General features: G+C 55.9%; 1 protein-coding gene across 2 annotated transcripts; it reads left to right on the forward strand.

Annotated features, from left to right (window-relative positions):
* The first annotated feature begins 4,444 nt into the window (after window positions 1–4,444).
* METTL14 (methyltransferase 14, N6-adenosine-methyltransferase non-catalytic subunit) lies at window positions 4,445–14,853 on the forward strand. Of its 2 annotated transcripts, XM_090288108.1 has the most exons (11): window positions 4,493–4,668; window positions 5,674–5,762; window positions 6,365–6,452; window positions 7,546–7,626; window positions 7,964–8,051; window positions 8,613–8,703; window positions 9,816–9,957; window positions 10,876–10,968; window positions 11,522–11,638; window positions 12,729–12,939; window positions 14,236–14,853. In XM_090288108.1, the coding sequence occupies exons 1-11, from the start codon at window positions 4,603–4,605 to the stop codon at window positions 14,538–14,540; spliced, it is 1,371 nt and encodes a 456-aa protein (XP_090144234.1). In that variant the 5' UTR covers window positions 4,493–4,602; the 3' UTR covers window positions 14,541–14,853. The 2 variants fall into 2 exon arrangements, with proteins under 2 accessions (XP_090144235.1, XP_090144234.1); XM_090288109.1 differs by lacking the exon at window positions 5,674–5,762 and having other exon boundaries at window positions 4,445–4,668.

The raw sequence follows: 14,853 nt of genomic DNA on the forward strand, positions 1-14,853 counted from the left end.
ACACTACAAGCCAGAAGGGAATGGCAAAAAATATTCCAAGCAATGAAAAACAAAGGCCTACAACCAAGAATACTCTACCCAGCAAGGCTTTCATTCAAAATGGAAGGTGAAATAAGGAGTTTCCAAGACAAAAGAAGGCTAAAAGAATACATCTCCACCGAACCAGCATTGCAAGAGATGCTAAAGGGTCTGCTGTAAGAAGATGAAGGAACAGAGAGAGACAGAGAGGAACACGAGTACAAAGGGGAAAATGACAATGAATAACTCCCTATCGGTAATAACCTTAAATGTAAGCACAAGGGCGGTAAGAAGGGGAAGGGTCTAGTCAAAGAACGTGTATAAATGACCCATGGACATGGACCACAGGGTAAGGACAGACTGTGGGAGAAGGGGTGGGCACGGTGGGGGGGAAGCAATGGGGAAAAAGTGGGACACCTGTAATAGAAAAACAATAAAAATAATTTTTTTAAAAAAGGAAGAAAAAAGAATAATATAGGAAAGGGTGAAGCCAAAGAACTTATATACACGACCCATGGACATGAACTCAGGGTGGGGGCACTGCCGGAGGGAAAGGGGGTCCCAGGCAGAGGGGGGCAAAGAGGGGAAAACTGGGACAACCTAATAGATAATCAGTGAAATCTACTTAAACAAAGAAAACTTGCCCGCGTTTTGTCTTGCAGCCCACTAACGAACGCGCGCTGTGGCAGCCGTCCCCCCTCTTCGTGTTCTTGAGCGTGTGCCGTAGGACTCTCCGTTCTCGTCCTTCTGCTTCCTGGGTTGTCGCGGGAAGCTGCTGAGTACACGACAGGCCAAGCCGTCCCAGCAGGCGCGGGACAGACAGGCTCTCGGGCCGGAGGCAGATGCTCCGATCGCCGCTTCCGAAAAGCCTTGAAAGCAGGAGGGAAGAGGCGGGTGGTTTCCAGGGGAGGACAGGGTGCAGGTGACAAGGGCCGCACCCCACAGAGCCCCGGTTACGACGCGGGCGTGTACCCGTGTTCCCTCTTTAGTCCACCGGGCCGGCCGTCTGCCAGGCTGGCAGACGATGAGTCTGTCTTCCGCACGCCTTCCGAACCACGCCCAGGTCCCGCGAGCTACCTGCTCACTCATCTCTGTGCCTCACGCAGCCCACGGGACTCCCCCGTCCCGTTCTGTGCTCTCCAGCGGAGCTGACTGACTCAAATAAGGCAGCAAACTAATGTTGTATTAACCAACAATTAAATAGTTTCTCCACTTATTCAGTTCAACGCATTGGCATTACTTATGTCTTCGTATAATTTCATGCTTTTCATGTTGCCTTTTCTCACTTTCCTCCCTATTTCGGTCATTTTAAAAAGGAGAATATTATGCTAAGTGAAATAAGCCAGTCAGAAAAAGACAAACACCATACTGTCTCACTTATATGTGGGATCTGATAAAATAAACAAACAGAACAGAAACGTCTCATAGACAGAGCAGACTGGCAGCCGTCAGAGGAGCGGCGCTGGGGGCTGGGTGGAAAATGTGGAGGGACTCAGCAAAGAGGAACAAAACAAAAACCCGTGTACAACAGTGCGGTGACAGCCAGAGGAGCGGGGGTGCGGGAGGCAGGGGAGGCAAAGGGGGAAACGGTGACGGAAGGAGACCTGGCCTTGGCTGGTGAGCGCACGAGGCAGTGTGCCGGTGCTGTTACGGAGTCACATGCTCGAAGCCTGTACTGATGTATTGATCGGTGTCACCCCAATAGATTCAATAAGGACACTAGATATGTGTTGTGTAAATTCTCTCCTAAAACCAAACTCATTCAATCCTCCATGTTTCTGTTTGCTATTAATACAGTCTGTGAAATACACATCTTCTTAATTTACATCCTGGGAAACCAATGCTTTAAGAAGTTTTATATAATTGCGATCCCTTTAAAAATCTCTTGACAGCGATGAGAACAATAATCCTCAGGTGCGTTTCTCACCTGGTCCCTTTATTTGACCCACGAAGCTTCTAACATGTTCTGAGCACAGCTGCTCCGGCCCTCGGCTGCTGTCCTGAGTCACAATCAAAGGCACAGACGGGACACCTCCGCACCGAGTGGCCACGGAGCATTTCCACGGACGACGCGGAACGCGAGCTGGCTGTCCCCTCGGCCTCCGCAGCACAGCCCAGAGAGTCAGAGTCGGCCTCGGCGAACAGGCTCGTCCGCAGACCGCGGCCGGACGCCCGCTCTGCACGGAGGCCCGGGGAAGGCGCAGCTGCCGCGGACTGACGTTCGTTCCTGCTCCTGAGCTTTCCCGAGCAGTTCTGCGCCCCGAACGTTGTTTCCAAACGTCATTCTGAAGCCTCTTTCTTTACGTTGGGAGAACTTTCTCCTACCCAATGACAGTCATAAAAAGTACAAGAACGAAGTCACATTGCGGGGAGAAGGCAACCACCTGAATGAGCCTGGGAGACCCTGAGCAGGGCGGCCGGGGACTGGGTGACGGAGCGGTTAAGGTTTCTACCCCTTGACCCTAGACGTGTGCTGTCCGGCGTTCCAGCCACGGCCCACACGCAGCTCACTGAATTCAATTAATCACATCAAACGGGAAGGCCAGCTCCCGCGTGTGGCGGCCACAGCGCAGGTGCTCAGTGGCGATGCGCGGCCAGTGGCGACCACACTGGTCGGCGCAGGTGACGGATGCTGTCGTCACGGGAAGTTCAGTTGGACGGCGCTGCCCTAAACGTAAAAAGCGTTTTAAGCAGAGTTGGAAACGATGAAATTTAATTTCCCAGGAATTTCTAGGAAGAATCGGATAGACTGGAAAGCCGCGGGCCAGTGAGAACGTCGGTCAGGGCACGCATCTCCCGCGGCTGCAAGGGGGGTGTCGGGGGCCGGGAGAGCGGCAGCAGGAGGGGCTGGGGCCGCAGAGTGGGTGCTCCTTAGTCAGAAGAACGGGGGTGTCGGTTCTGTTCTCTGAAACAGGAAATGCTGAAGGGGTGGGATTCTTTTGGGGAGGATGGGTGAGTGATGAATTTCGGTTTTACCAATTTTACGTGTGAGACTGTGTAGGACACCGGTTTTCAACCTGTGGGGGCCGCACGACCCTTTCCCAGGGGTCGCCTAAGACCCTCGGAAAACACATATGTAATTACGTATTGTGTTTGTGATTCATCGCTCTGCTTTAATTATCTTCAATCTGTAACAAGATACATCCTGCCTGTCAGACATTGACATGACGACTCATAACAGGAGCAAAATTAGTTACGAAGCAGCAGCGGAAACGTTACGGCGGGGGGTCCCCACAACACCAGGGGCTGTGGCAGAGGGTCGCGGCATCGGAGGGCTGAGAACCGCGGGGCGCACGCGTCCTTCTCAGGCCGCTGGAGGGCAGGCGCGACACTGTCCCCACAGTCGGTCCCCGCAGGAGGGGCGTGGTCTCGGTGCCGCGGGCCACCCCCGGCTGGATCCCGGGGCTCTGTACCCGCGACAAGGCGGCAGCCACCTGCACCCCTTCCGTCCCGGTCCCGCCCAGGCCCAGGCCGGAGAGCAGCGGCGGCGGCGGGGCTCCGCCCGGGCGGCACCTGCGGCTCAGGCTGGGGCTGGCGGCGCATGGGCGGCGTCGGCACCGGAGGGGCCCGGGAGCGGGGCGGGGGCTGCGGCGGCCGGCTCCGCGGTCTCGGGCAGGACACAGCCCCCGCAGGATGCCGGCAGCCGGGGGACAAGAGACGAGCCGCCGCGGGCCCAGTTCCGCGCGTGACGCCGGCGCGAGCCTCCTCGGGGCAGCACGCGGCCGGCCGCGGGGGGCAGTCGGGGCGCCGCACCTTACCGGGCGCAGGGAAGCCCCTCCTCCGGGTGGGAGCGCCGCGAAGAGGCCTCGGCGCGACGACTAACGCGGCGGGTCACGGCGCCCACGCCATCGGGCTCCGGGGGTCCCTCCCCGCCGCTCCCCGCCGCGCCGGGCCCAGCGATCCCGGGAGGCTGTTCCCGCGTCCCGGGGCGTTTCTGGACGGGCCGGAGGGAAGAACCCGCAGAGGACCGGCCCGGGGCCCCCGGTGCGCAGGAGACAAGAGCGCCGGCTCGGGGACCCCTGGGGAGCGCGCCCCGGGAGGCGGGCGGCCAGCCAGGGCCACTCGGTGAGCGGCCGCCCCGCGCTCAGACCTGGCCGTCCGGCTCCAGCGCGTGCGCTCCGGGAAGAACGGGGTCCTGGGAGCGTTGTAGGACGTCAGGGCCGGCCGCTGGGAACCAACGGGAAGGGGAGCCAGGAAACCGGCCGCACCTCCGAGACCGGCCGCAGCCCCCGTGTCGGGCGTCCGAGGGGCGAGGGCAGGCGACACGCCCGCGGAACGCCCCCGCCACCGGCTCCCGCCGCGCGACTCTGGAGGGGCGGGGCTCCGAGGCTCCGTCCACGCCTCTGCGTCTCTCATTGGACGGCTTCCAGTGACGTAATATTTCATCGTCCAAAAGGGGCGGGTCTTCCTGGTCGGAGAGCCAATTGCGGCCGCGCCGGAAATGCTCATTGGCAAAAGCCTGAAAGTTACCTGCCTCCAGAATCTCGGGGCAATTCTCCGGGTTCGCAGAAACGGGGGGAAAACCGGGCGGAGATCCGCCCGCTCAGCGCGCAGGTTCCGGGCGGTGGAAGCGGGAGTCGGGACATGGACAGCCGCTTGCAGGAGATTCGGGAGCGGCAGAAGCTCCGGCGACAGCTCCTCGCGCAGCAGGTCCGCGGCCGCCCTTCTTGCGCTCAGCTCCCGCGCGCCCCGAAGTGTCCCCGTTCCGCGTGGCGGCCGCGGTGGGGACGCCGAATCGAACGCCTCGGGCGCGCAGCGCGCAGTGGCGGCCACGCGAAGCCTGGGTCTTGGGCGCTGCAGGCCCGCCGCTCACGCGCGCGAAAGCGACTGTCCCCTGCGTTCTCGCCGCCGCGCACGGCCTTCTGCCTCCTGCCTCCCTCGCGGCCCGCGCCCGGCTCGGGGCTGCGGCTTCCTGGTGAACCGGTGACAGCGCCGGGGGCGGGGCCTTCCCCGACCGCGCTGCGGGCGGCCCGGGTGTGAGGCTGAGGTCCGCTCCCGTGCATCGCGGGGCCCGCTCGTCGTCCCCGGCCGGCCCGGGGTGGGCAGGGCCGCCTTGACGTGGCGAACGACGTGAGGGGGCTTCTCACGGCTCCCGGGGAGCCACCGGGGTCACGGCTCGTGCTCGCCCGCGCGGGAGGAGAGGGGTCAGCCCCGGGGAGGCCGCGAGCGTCCCCGCCGCCCTCCGTGGGGAGCGGGACAGGCCCCTTCCGAAGCGGGCGGCCCGGCGTTCCCGGAGGGGGCGCGGCAGGTGGGGCTCCCGGGCCGGCAGTGTCCCCGCCCGCTTAGCCCTGCGGTCCTCCGCCGCCCCCCCCCCCCCCCCGCCGGCCGGCACTCGCAGGACCGTCTGTAAGGAACGAGGACAGCCCCCGCGGCGCCTGTGGTCGTAGTATGAAGACGGGGCTTGAACAGGGTGCACAACCAATGTCTGTCGGAGCGCGGGGTGCAGAAGGGGCGACGCGCCGGGTCCCGGAGGCCGCGCGTTGGCCCTGCCGCCGGCCGCACGCTGAGCGCCGGGTCAGCTTTCCTGTTGCGGCGACTGTTCCCGAATCGTGGCTCGTTCGCTGCCAAAGCGAGAGGCGGGCAAAGTGGGGTGCGCATTTCAGCCGGGACCGAGGCAGGGGGGCCGAGCGCTCTGACCCCGGCTTCCGTTCCCAGCTGGGGGCCGAGAGCGCGGACACCATCGGCGCGGTGCTCAGCAGCAAGGACGAGCAGCGGGAGATCGCGGAGACGCGGGAGGCGTGCAGGTGGGCCGCGCGCGGGGGCCGCCCCGGGGAAATAACGCGCAGGTGGCCCCAGTGCGAGGCGCGTACGGAAGCATCAGAACACGGGGTGCAGAGCCACTGGTTTCCGCTGTCGGTTCTCACGTGCTGAAATAGCGCACTTCCCGTGTGTGGTTAGGAAACGGAAGTTACACTAAGGATCAGCTTAGCTACCATAAATAAATGCTTTTTAAATTCTTGTAAAAGGAAACAGACTTGACCCCCCAAAAGGGGTGATTACTTAATAGTTCACAAAGCAGTTCAGGTTTTTTCAGTATTCTAGTTACCAGTTTGAGCATTGGTTTTACTGCAGGCAGATTAGAATGACACCCAACATAGAAGTTCCTTTTTGCCACACATCTGTATAATGGCTTCTTCTCTCACTTGTTACTTTCCCGTAAAAATGAAAACAGAATTACCAATCAGGTTGTGTGAATTTTCAGGTGATTTACAAACTGGGTGAATACATACAGTTTAATCAGGGAAAATCTGTGTTCTGTTTTTATTATCTGTTGTTTAATGCTGTTAATAGATGCATTTATACATCTTGTATGCACTTGTGTGTGACTTCTCCGTTTTAATTTCAGGGCTTCCTACGATACCTCTGCTCCAAATGCCAAACGTAAGTACCAGGATGAAGGAGAGACAGACGAAGACAAAATGGAAGAATATAAGGCAAGTAGAAAATTGGGGCAATTTTCTTATCCAGAAAAAAAGAAATCCTAACAATAAATGGATTCTTATCCAGGGAAACAAATTTGACAGAAGGCTGAATGTTAAAGTGTCTAAAATAATTGTCATAAATATAATGTATGCGGGTATAACTGAGCACATGGATAATCATTTTAACACAGACTTACGTGGGTTAGGTTAGGTGTGTACACAAAGCACTTTCCTAGCACAGTGCCTGCTAAGCCCTAGGCGATAATATTCTTACCTGCCAGTAAGGAGGGAAGTGTATCAGGAACTTGGGTAATCGGATCGGATTTCCATACTGTCTTTTTTGATTTGGGTTATTCGGTGTTAACGACATCCATCAGTCCAATGAAAATATTGGGAAAACCTGAGCACTAGAGAGCAGTGTTGAACTATTTCTGAAAGAGGCCCGAGAAAATATCCAGCTTCTAAATTTGTAATTATGATACTTAGTTGAAAAGAAAATATGATGAAAAGCCTATTTCTGTTTTTTAAAGTTAGTTGTTGCATAACTATATTTAATAGGGAAGGGAATGCCTAGTTTCAGTAAATCTCTAGGTACTTCAATGACATAAATAGCTGATCTGTGAATACTCTCGTGTCTGTTGCATTTTGATATTTGCTGATATGCAGGTTAAAGACTTGTGATTGTTTTAGTCAAACCATATACGATCCCCAGCAGTCCGGCGTCTTTGACTTAGAAAAACAGTTTCACATGGTTCGACGTAATAGAAACAAACTTGGCCCATTGGTGGTTATATCTTTGATTCAAGCTGAATTCTAATATTTATAGTATATATTTGAGATTAAATAATTCTAGATAGTTTGGTCAACAAGACAGTAGACAATTTTTGATGAAAATAAAATGAAATTTTTTATTGTGAAAATAATAAACTAGTTCGATCTAATGATGATAAAATAATGATTTTAATGTTTGACTTTAATGCTAATTTGAAAAATTTGTTATCCACCAAGGAAGTAAAGTATTTATGTTGAGTTTTAATCAAGATATAACGATATTTGAACTGTTCCTTCTTTGTGTAAAGTGTCTCCCCGATCTTCCTTTTCCAAGGACGAGCTAGACCTGCAGCAGGAGGAAGAGAATCTGCCGTACGAAGAAGAGATTTACAAAGATTCTAGTACTTTTCTTAAGGTAAATCAGTACTTCTCAAATCTTAAACTCTTTCCGTTGCAGCTCTGTGATGGAAAAGATTTTAAATACCTAGTTGTAGTCAAGACTTTTTAGTTATTAAAAAAATCATTATTATAAAGATTATTTCAAGTGACTCAAGAAAGAGTCTTCTGGTGCTTGACTATTTAGGACGAGATCACGTGTTCACGTCTGTAGCTACTAAAGAGAAAGACTCGTTTCAGTTGTGGCTTTTAATCTATAAATCACTAATATTTCATATGGCCTCTTATTTAAGAACAAAGTACAGAATCAGGGAGTCAGGGTGCACGCTACTAATGTAAGTGTGATCTTCCTTTAGGGGACGCAGAGTTTGAACCCCCACAATGATTACTGCCAGCACTTTGTCGACACTGGACACAGGCCTCAGAACTTCATCAGGGACGTGGGTAGGTCGGCCGAGCTGGGCCCAGGCCAGTGCCCACTCCTGCTCACGCGCGTGTCTTTTTTTAGCTCCCGGGCTGTTTCTAAAGGTCCTAACTGGGGTTGCTCACAAGGCAGGGCCCAGTGAGTTAAGGTCGTCGGCAGTAATTCATCTACTATGTTTTATCCCTTGACCTAATTATAAAAAATGAAAGAATTCTCATTGTAACTTGATTTTTTAGATTTTTTTTTTTCATCTAAAAGAAAGGGAGAAAAAGCATGAGAGAAAGGCAGTTTTTCCCTTTCCCAAGAAGAGACTATAGTTAAAACTTGATGTTATGAGATCACTTAAATTAATAAATATGAGAAATTAAAAGGTTTGGTGACTCAAAGTTGATTTTGGAACATCTGGACTTTTATCAGCTTCAGGAGTGAAGATTGAGAGATATGAAATGTTTAAAAACATCCCAAATTACCTTTTGTTAAGAGGACGTGAGAGGAAAGCGAGGTGTGTGTGTTCTGTCTCCCCGAGAGGCCCCGCGCCCCGACGTGGTGGGCGCTGACACTCGGAACCCCTGTCATTGCAGGGCTGGCCGACCGCTTCGAGGAGTACCCGAAGCTGCGGGAGCTCATCCGGCTGAAGGACGAGCTGATCGCGAAGTCTAACACCCCGCCCATGTAAGCGCGCCCGTCGGCCACCTCTGTCCCCACCCCGGGCTTCCGGGGCCCTCTGACCTCACACCCTCTCTGCCTGAGCCTCCCTCAGCGCCCGTGTGAGGTCAGGACGGCCGGGTGTGTGTTCTCCACGGTGAAACATGCTGGTTTGGAGCTCCCGGGCAGAGCACACGGGGGTTCTCGTTTAATTTGTTTTCAGTTCTTCAGTTACTTTGCTTAAAGTATCTTTAAATCCTTTTTCTTAGAAAATCATATTTAATGTTCTTGAATTTATTTAAAATGTTTTTAAATAGTGTTTCGCCTCAAAAAGTTATTGAAGAAAGTTTAAAAAATTTAGATGAAGGAAATGAAGAAAATGAAAAATAATTAAAGCTTAGCATCCAGGGTTCCTATTCTTAACATTTTGGGGATACGGTAATTCAGGTTAACCTTTGCTAAACAGGAGGATGCTTTCCTTAAAAATGGTGTAAGGTCTTTGAAATGAGAGAATCTGTTTATTTCCCATTTAGTTTTCTTTAAACAGTTTGTACTTTTACCAGTTTGCCAAAATGTATGCTGTTACTGATTAGAACAGCCACAGAGAAGCCTGGGCATGTGGGGAATACGCTGGCGGGCTCTGCTACTCATCCTTTTTAAAAAGACTCTTACGTTTAAAGTATATTTAAATATTTCATATTCAATACTTTCATACTATATGGCAATTACCTTTCAATAAGGGTGATCATTTATACTAGGTGGCCAGAGAAGACTGTTAATATGGAAAAAGAAAATCTAGAAACTTTTTTTAGAGGGAGGGATTTAAAATTTACAGAGAAAAGCTTCCCTACAGGAACTGAATACCGAGAAAGGCAACGTGATGCTCCCTAGAACGTTCAGGGGCTAACAGGAGGGACGGGTTCCCGGTGTGAGCACGAGAGAGGTCTGCGCCGGGCCCGCTGCGGGCTGCGTGCGGCTGGGCCTCCAGGGGAGCGCAGCGGCCGGCTGTCCGGTGGAACGGGGGTGCCCTCCGCACGCCGCTCCGGCCGCGGCGCTCAGAAATCTGAGGACGTGTCTTTCCCAGCCATCGGTGAGGCACGGGGGCAGCTCTTCTCTGCCTCCTCTGCTGTGCTCCGCAGGTACCTGCAGGCGGACATAGAGGCCTTTGACATCAGAGAGCTGACCCCCAAGTTCGACGTGATCCTCCTGGAGCCGCCCTTGGAGGAGTACTACCGAGAGACCGGCATCGCCGCCAACGAGAAGTGCTGGACGTGGGACGACGTGGGTGACGCTTTGCCTGGGACACGCTGTTCGTCCTCCCCGTGCAGAACGATGATAAATACCGTCCCTGCTTTCCCGGGGGTCCTACATGCGCTTTATAGTAAATCTAGAGCAGGCTGTGGCCAGAGGCCTGAGGCGCGCCCCCAAGTCTTACGGCCCCTTTTGGAGACCGAAGTTGTGCAGGGAGCGAGGCAGAGGTCTGCGGAGGGCGCGCTGCTCCGGTCTCGGGGTCCTCGGACGTGGAGCTGGGAAAGCCGGGAATTGTCCAGACGAACCATGGCTCACGCTGCTCTGGCTGGTTTGGGCAAACATCCGAGTATCAGCGCGTGTGAGGGGCCGTTCCCACCCTTCGAGGTGCTGACATTGTAACGGATCCAGAGTACACATGATGTCAGTATCAGACCGGGCAGTGAACTTACATTTTCCTAAATAGAAGGAAACAAGGTGATAACTCCCGTTGGTTACGAAAGTAACAAATACTTATTAAGCGCTACTTTGTTTCAGGCGGTGAGTGTATGCTGGGGATTCAGAGATAACTACAACTTAGTACTTAGATGGCCTTACATTTCATTTTAATTTTGCCCTAATTTAGGGGTAATTTAACCTGCTTTCATTTCGGTTTCATTTTCTATACACAGTAAAGGCTGTTTTCAAGCTACGTCTTATAACGTTCTGTAGATACAGCTTCCTGTGGCCTCAGAGTGTGTATCTGCATGTGTACATGTTGTCTAGAGTCAGAATAGGGAACTACAGAACAAGACGCCGTGCGGATAACATTGGGTTCCCATTCTACCTGCTGATGGAATCGGTGCACTGAAAGGCTGTGTCTACTGAAAATCTGGTTAGACCTCCGTGACTGTTCTTAGGACGAGTGGAAAGCAGAAGACTTGTGTGCCATCTTGTTTTGATTTCTTGCAGATTATGAAGTTGGAGATAGACGAGATCGCCGCCCCTCGCTCGTTTATTTTCCTCTGGTGTGGCTCCGGGGAGGGGCTGGACCTCGGGAGAGTGGTGAGCGGCGGGATCGGCGGGGCGGCGGGGGGTGGCCTCGTGTCCGTGTGTGCAGAGGGCGCGGGTCTCTGCCTTACAGGTGCTATGAAGATGGAAGGGAAGTGCGACCCAGGGCAGAGATACACGTGGTCATTTTAGGCCTTTGAACTTTTTATAAGACTCATTTGAAAAGAACGTTTTCAGCAATGTTTAGCTTTGTCGGTGGCAGGAAATGGAGGTGGCAGAAATCAGATTATCTTCTGAATTATTTTGTGGTTAAAGAGGCTGAGTGTTGTGATTGAAAACCCACCTCCTACTGATGACAATGGATGGTGGCACCGAAGAACTGAAGTCGTGTGTAATCCATTCTGTGACCTGATATTTAACCGTGTGTTTGTATCTAAGAGGAACAATGTGTCTCGTACAACGAGAAGCTGGTGTTCTTTTTTCTGCGTCTGCACTGAAACGAAGTTACTGTGACGCCCTCGAGCCTCTAGAAGTTCTTAATGCTGGCCGGTTAGTTTAAGTATTGCTTATTTCTTTCAGCTAAGAATTTTTTAAATCTCACTTCTAGTGTTTACGCAAGTGGGGTTACAGAAGATGTGAAGATATTTGTTGGATTAAAACCAATAAAAACAACCCTGGGAAGACAAAGACTTTAGATCCGAAGGCTGTCTTCCAGAGAACAAAGGTATTGGCTCTACTATCGAATTATCTTCATTTTTATTTTTATTATATTCTCTCAGCTTTTTTCTCAACTGATTTTCATTATTTCCCGAATGACTGCACACTGGTCAGTCTGGGGGGACAGGTCCTCCTCTCAGACCTGCACAGGTGGCATGGAGCACTAAAGCAACACATCCCAGCGCGGGTTCTGAAGCGCAGGAGCACAAGGCGGCGACTGGTGTTGACCACGGAGTGCTCCCCGCAGGTCGCGTGACCCTGTCACTGGGCAGGGACCTTCGAGCATCGCTGACCAAGCCCTCTGGCTTGTTCCTTGCTCCCTGCGACCTGCTGTTTCCCAGCGGGAAGCTATGCTCCTTCACCCCCACCCCCCACCCCATCCCTCTGGCGACCACCAACTTGATCTCTGTCTGCGTCTATTTCTGTTTAGTTTTGACCATTTCGTTGTTTAGACTCCACATGTAAGTGACATCGTGCGCTGTTTATCTTTGTCTGATGCGCCCGCCGCACTTAGCTTCAGACCCTCCAGGTCCACCCATGTCGTTGCCAATGGCGAGATCTCGTTCTTCCTAGCTGAGTCACACGCCTCTGTGCATGCACCACACATCAGCCTTGGAGAGTTTGTCCTCAGGTGTCTCATTCTTAGGGGCCACGGGGGGGCTCTTTCGTACCAAGTCTTCCTCGGACCGTGGTTCCTAGAATCGAGAGGGAGACGAGGTCTCCTTCATCCGTAGCCCTGCCTTCCAGAGTCAAGAGGGGGTCTGAAGACAAGTCTATGTCCCCATCCTCACGGCTTGTCTGTAGTTTTGATCTGGGATCATACAGGGCCCAGCACACATCATTTTAAGGCTCCAAGGTCAAGTTCCATGTTTCCGTGACTGGGAAGTAGGCTGGGAGCGCGTTTTGCAGGGAAAACGGTGGCCCCAAGGCCGCAGCCGCCCACATCCGAACCCCAAGTCCCTGCGGGTCGCCCACCGGCCTGCAGCCCGAAGGCACAGAGGAGCGAGGCTCGCCCTGGCCCGGGGACGTCGGAGCTGCAAGCGCGCGTGGCCTGTGATGGGTGGGAGCCACCGGTCCCGCACGCCCTTGTCGCCTAGGAGCACTGCCTGATGGGCATCAAGGGGACCGTGAAGCGCAGCACCGACGGGGACTTCATCCACGCCAACGTGGACATCGACCTGATCATCACGGAGGAGCCCGAGATCGGCAACATAGAGAAGCCCGTGGAGATCTTCCACATCATCGAGCACTTCTGTCTGGGCAGGCGGCGCCTCCACCTGTTCGGCCGGGACAGTACGATTCGCCCAGGTAGGCCCTGCGGCCCCGTGGGACGCCGTCGGCGGGCGGGGAGCGGGTCCCTCGGGCAACCAGGCGGGCGGCGGGGAGCGAGGTCCTGGGCGGCCCCTCTTCTGGCGGAGCTGCAGGTGGGCCAGGCTTGTCCCTGCGCCGCCTCTCGCCGCCCCATGCCCGCAGCCGGGTCCCCTGCCCAGTGCCCAGTGGCCGCTGTGCAGAACGGGGGGGCAGGGGGAGGGACTGGCGGCCCCGCAGGAAAGAGCGTCCTGTGGGGACAGGGCTGGGCTCACTGGGGACTAGAGCACCTGGCGCGTTTCCTACACGGTGGCCGCGCGTCTCTGCAAACCGCCGTGAGGCCAGTGATGGGCGCTCGCTGCTGGGAGACAGGGACTCCGGTAACATCAGACTGAAGGACGTGGCCTTGGCTGGGGGGCTCCTGCCGACAAGGGTGGCGGTCGCCTTGGGGGCGGGGCAGACAGGTGAGCTGACTTCTCCGGTGAGAACCCCACTCCAGGAGGGGGCTTGACCTGCCCTAAAGGACCCGCGTGTCCTGCGCACTGCAGAGGCACATTTCCAGCATCCCCCGGACATGGCCCTTGTCAGAATCCCTGCATGTGGGAACCCCAGAGCTCGGTGTCCCCTGAGCGCTTGGGGCTCCTCCCGCTCCCGGGCCATTGGGTCCCTCGGAGGCCGTCCTCACGGGGAGTGGGGCTGCGCAGCGGTGAGGCTCGGGGACCCCGCGGGGAGATGCGGTTCATCCGTGGGCGGGACTGGGAGCGGCGCCTGGTGGCTGTTTAGGGCCACGAGCAGTGGCTGCAGGGGTAGCGCAGGCCCCTCGGCCCCCTCCGCTGCCACGCCTGCAGCTGCGCGGAGGCCCGGGAGGGAGCACGGAGCAGGGGCGCGTGGGGGGTTCGCCTCGGCTCCCGCTTGTCGCGGGCAGAGGAGCGGGGTGCGGCCGGCGGGGCTGGCCCGCGGGAACCGGGCGCGGCTGCAGCCCGTCCTGGGAGAACTTCAGGCGCAGCCGGGGGGCGCGGAGGGGCAGGGGCTGGGTCGGGGCCTGAGTGAGAAGGCGAGGCCGCGTGCGCACAGCCAGGGCGGCTGCAGGCAGTGAGGCTCTCAGAGCCCGGCCCCTGCGCTGTGCTCGCGGGCGTGGCGTGCGGGCCTGGGGGCCTCTGGCCGTGACCACCGCCTGGGACAGGGCTGCCATCAGGAGAGCATGGGGCGCCTGCAGACGCCCAGGAGGCCTGCGTGTCCCCTGCGGGGTCGCTAAGGGAACTGGAAGAGAGGTCACCTCTGTGCCCCCCGTTCCAGGCTGGCTCACGGTGGGGCCCACGCTGACCAACAGCAACTACAACGCGGAGACCTACGCGTCCTACTTCAGCGCCCCCAGCTCCTACCTGACGGGGTGCACGGAGGAGATTGAGAGACTGCGACCCAAGTCGCCTCCTCCCAAGTCCAAGGCCGATCGCGGCGGTGGGGCCCCCCGGGGTGGGGGGCGAGGGGGAGCTTCTGCGGGCCGAGGACGCGAGCGGAACCGATCCAACTTCCGAGGGGAACGGGGCGGCTTCCGGGGGGGCCGCGGAGGTGCCCACAGGGGCGGCTTCCCGCCTCGTTAACGGGACCCCCTGGCCCCGGGGAGGCCCTCGGCCTCCAGTGCAGCCCGACTCCGTCCGGCGCTGGCGTCAGAGCCCACTGCAGCACGCTTGGCCCTGCCGACCCTGGGCCTGGCCCCGCGCTGCTCTGTAGGAATAGCGGACGCGAACGGAGGCCCAGGCCGGAGCCTCGGAGCCGCGGCCCCGCAGCCCTGCAGCCACGGCCAGCGCAGCTGCGGGAAGCTGTGCGGAGCCTCCAGTGGGTCATCGGGGGAGTTTCTACCAGGTTCTAGCGTTTTCCTCATGATGCAATAAAAAGATGCTTTTTTATTTTAAA

The sequence above is a fragment of the Furipterus horrens genome, unplaced genomic scaffold (assembly GCF_987537825.1).
Source record: "Furipterus horrens unplaced genomic scaffold, mFurHor1.1.pri manual_scaffold_10, whole genome shotgun sequence".
Lineage (NCBI taxonomy): Eukaryota > Metazoa > Chordata > Mammalia > Chiroptera > Furipteridae > Furipterus > Furipterus horrens.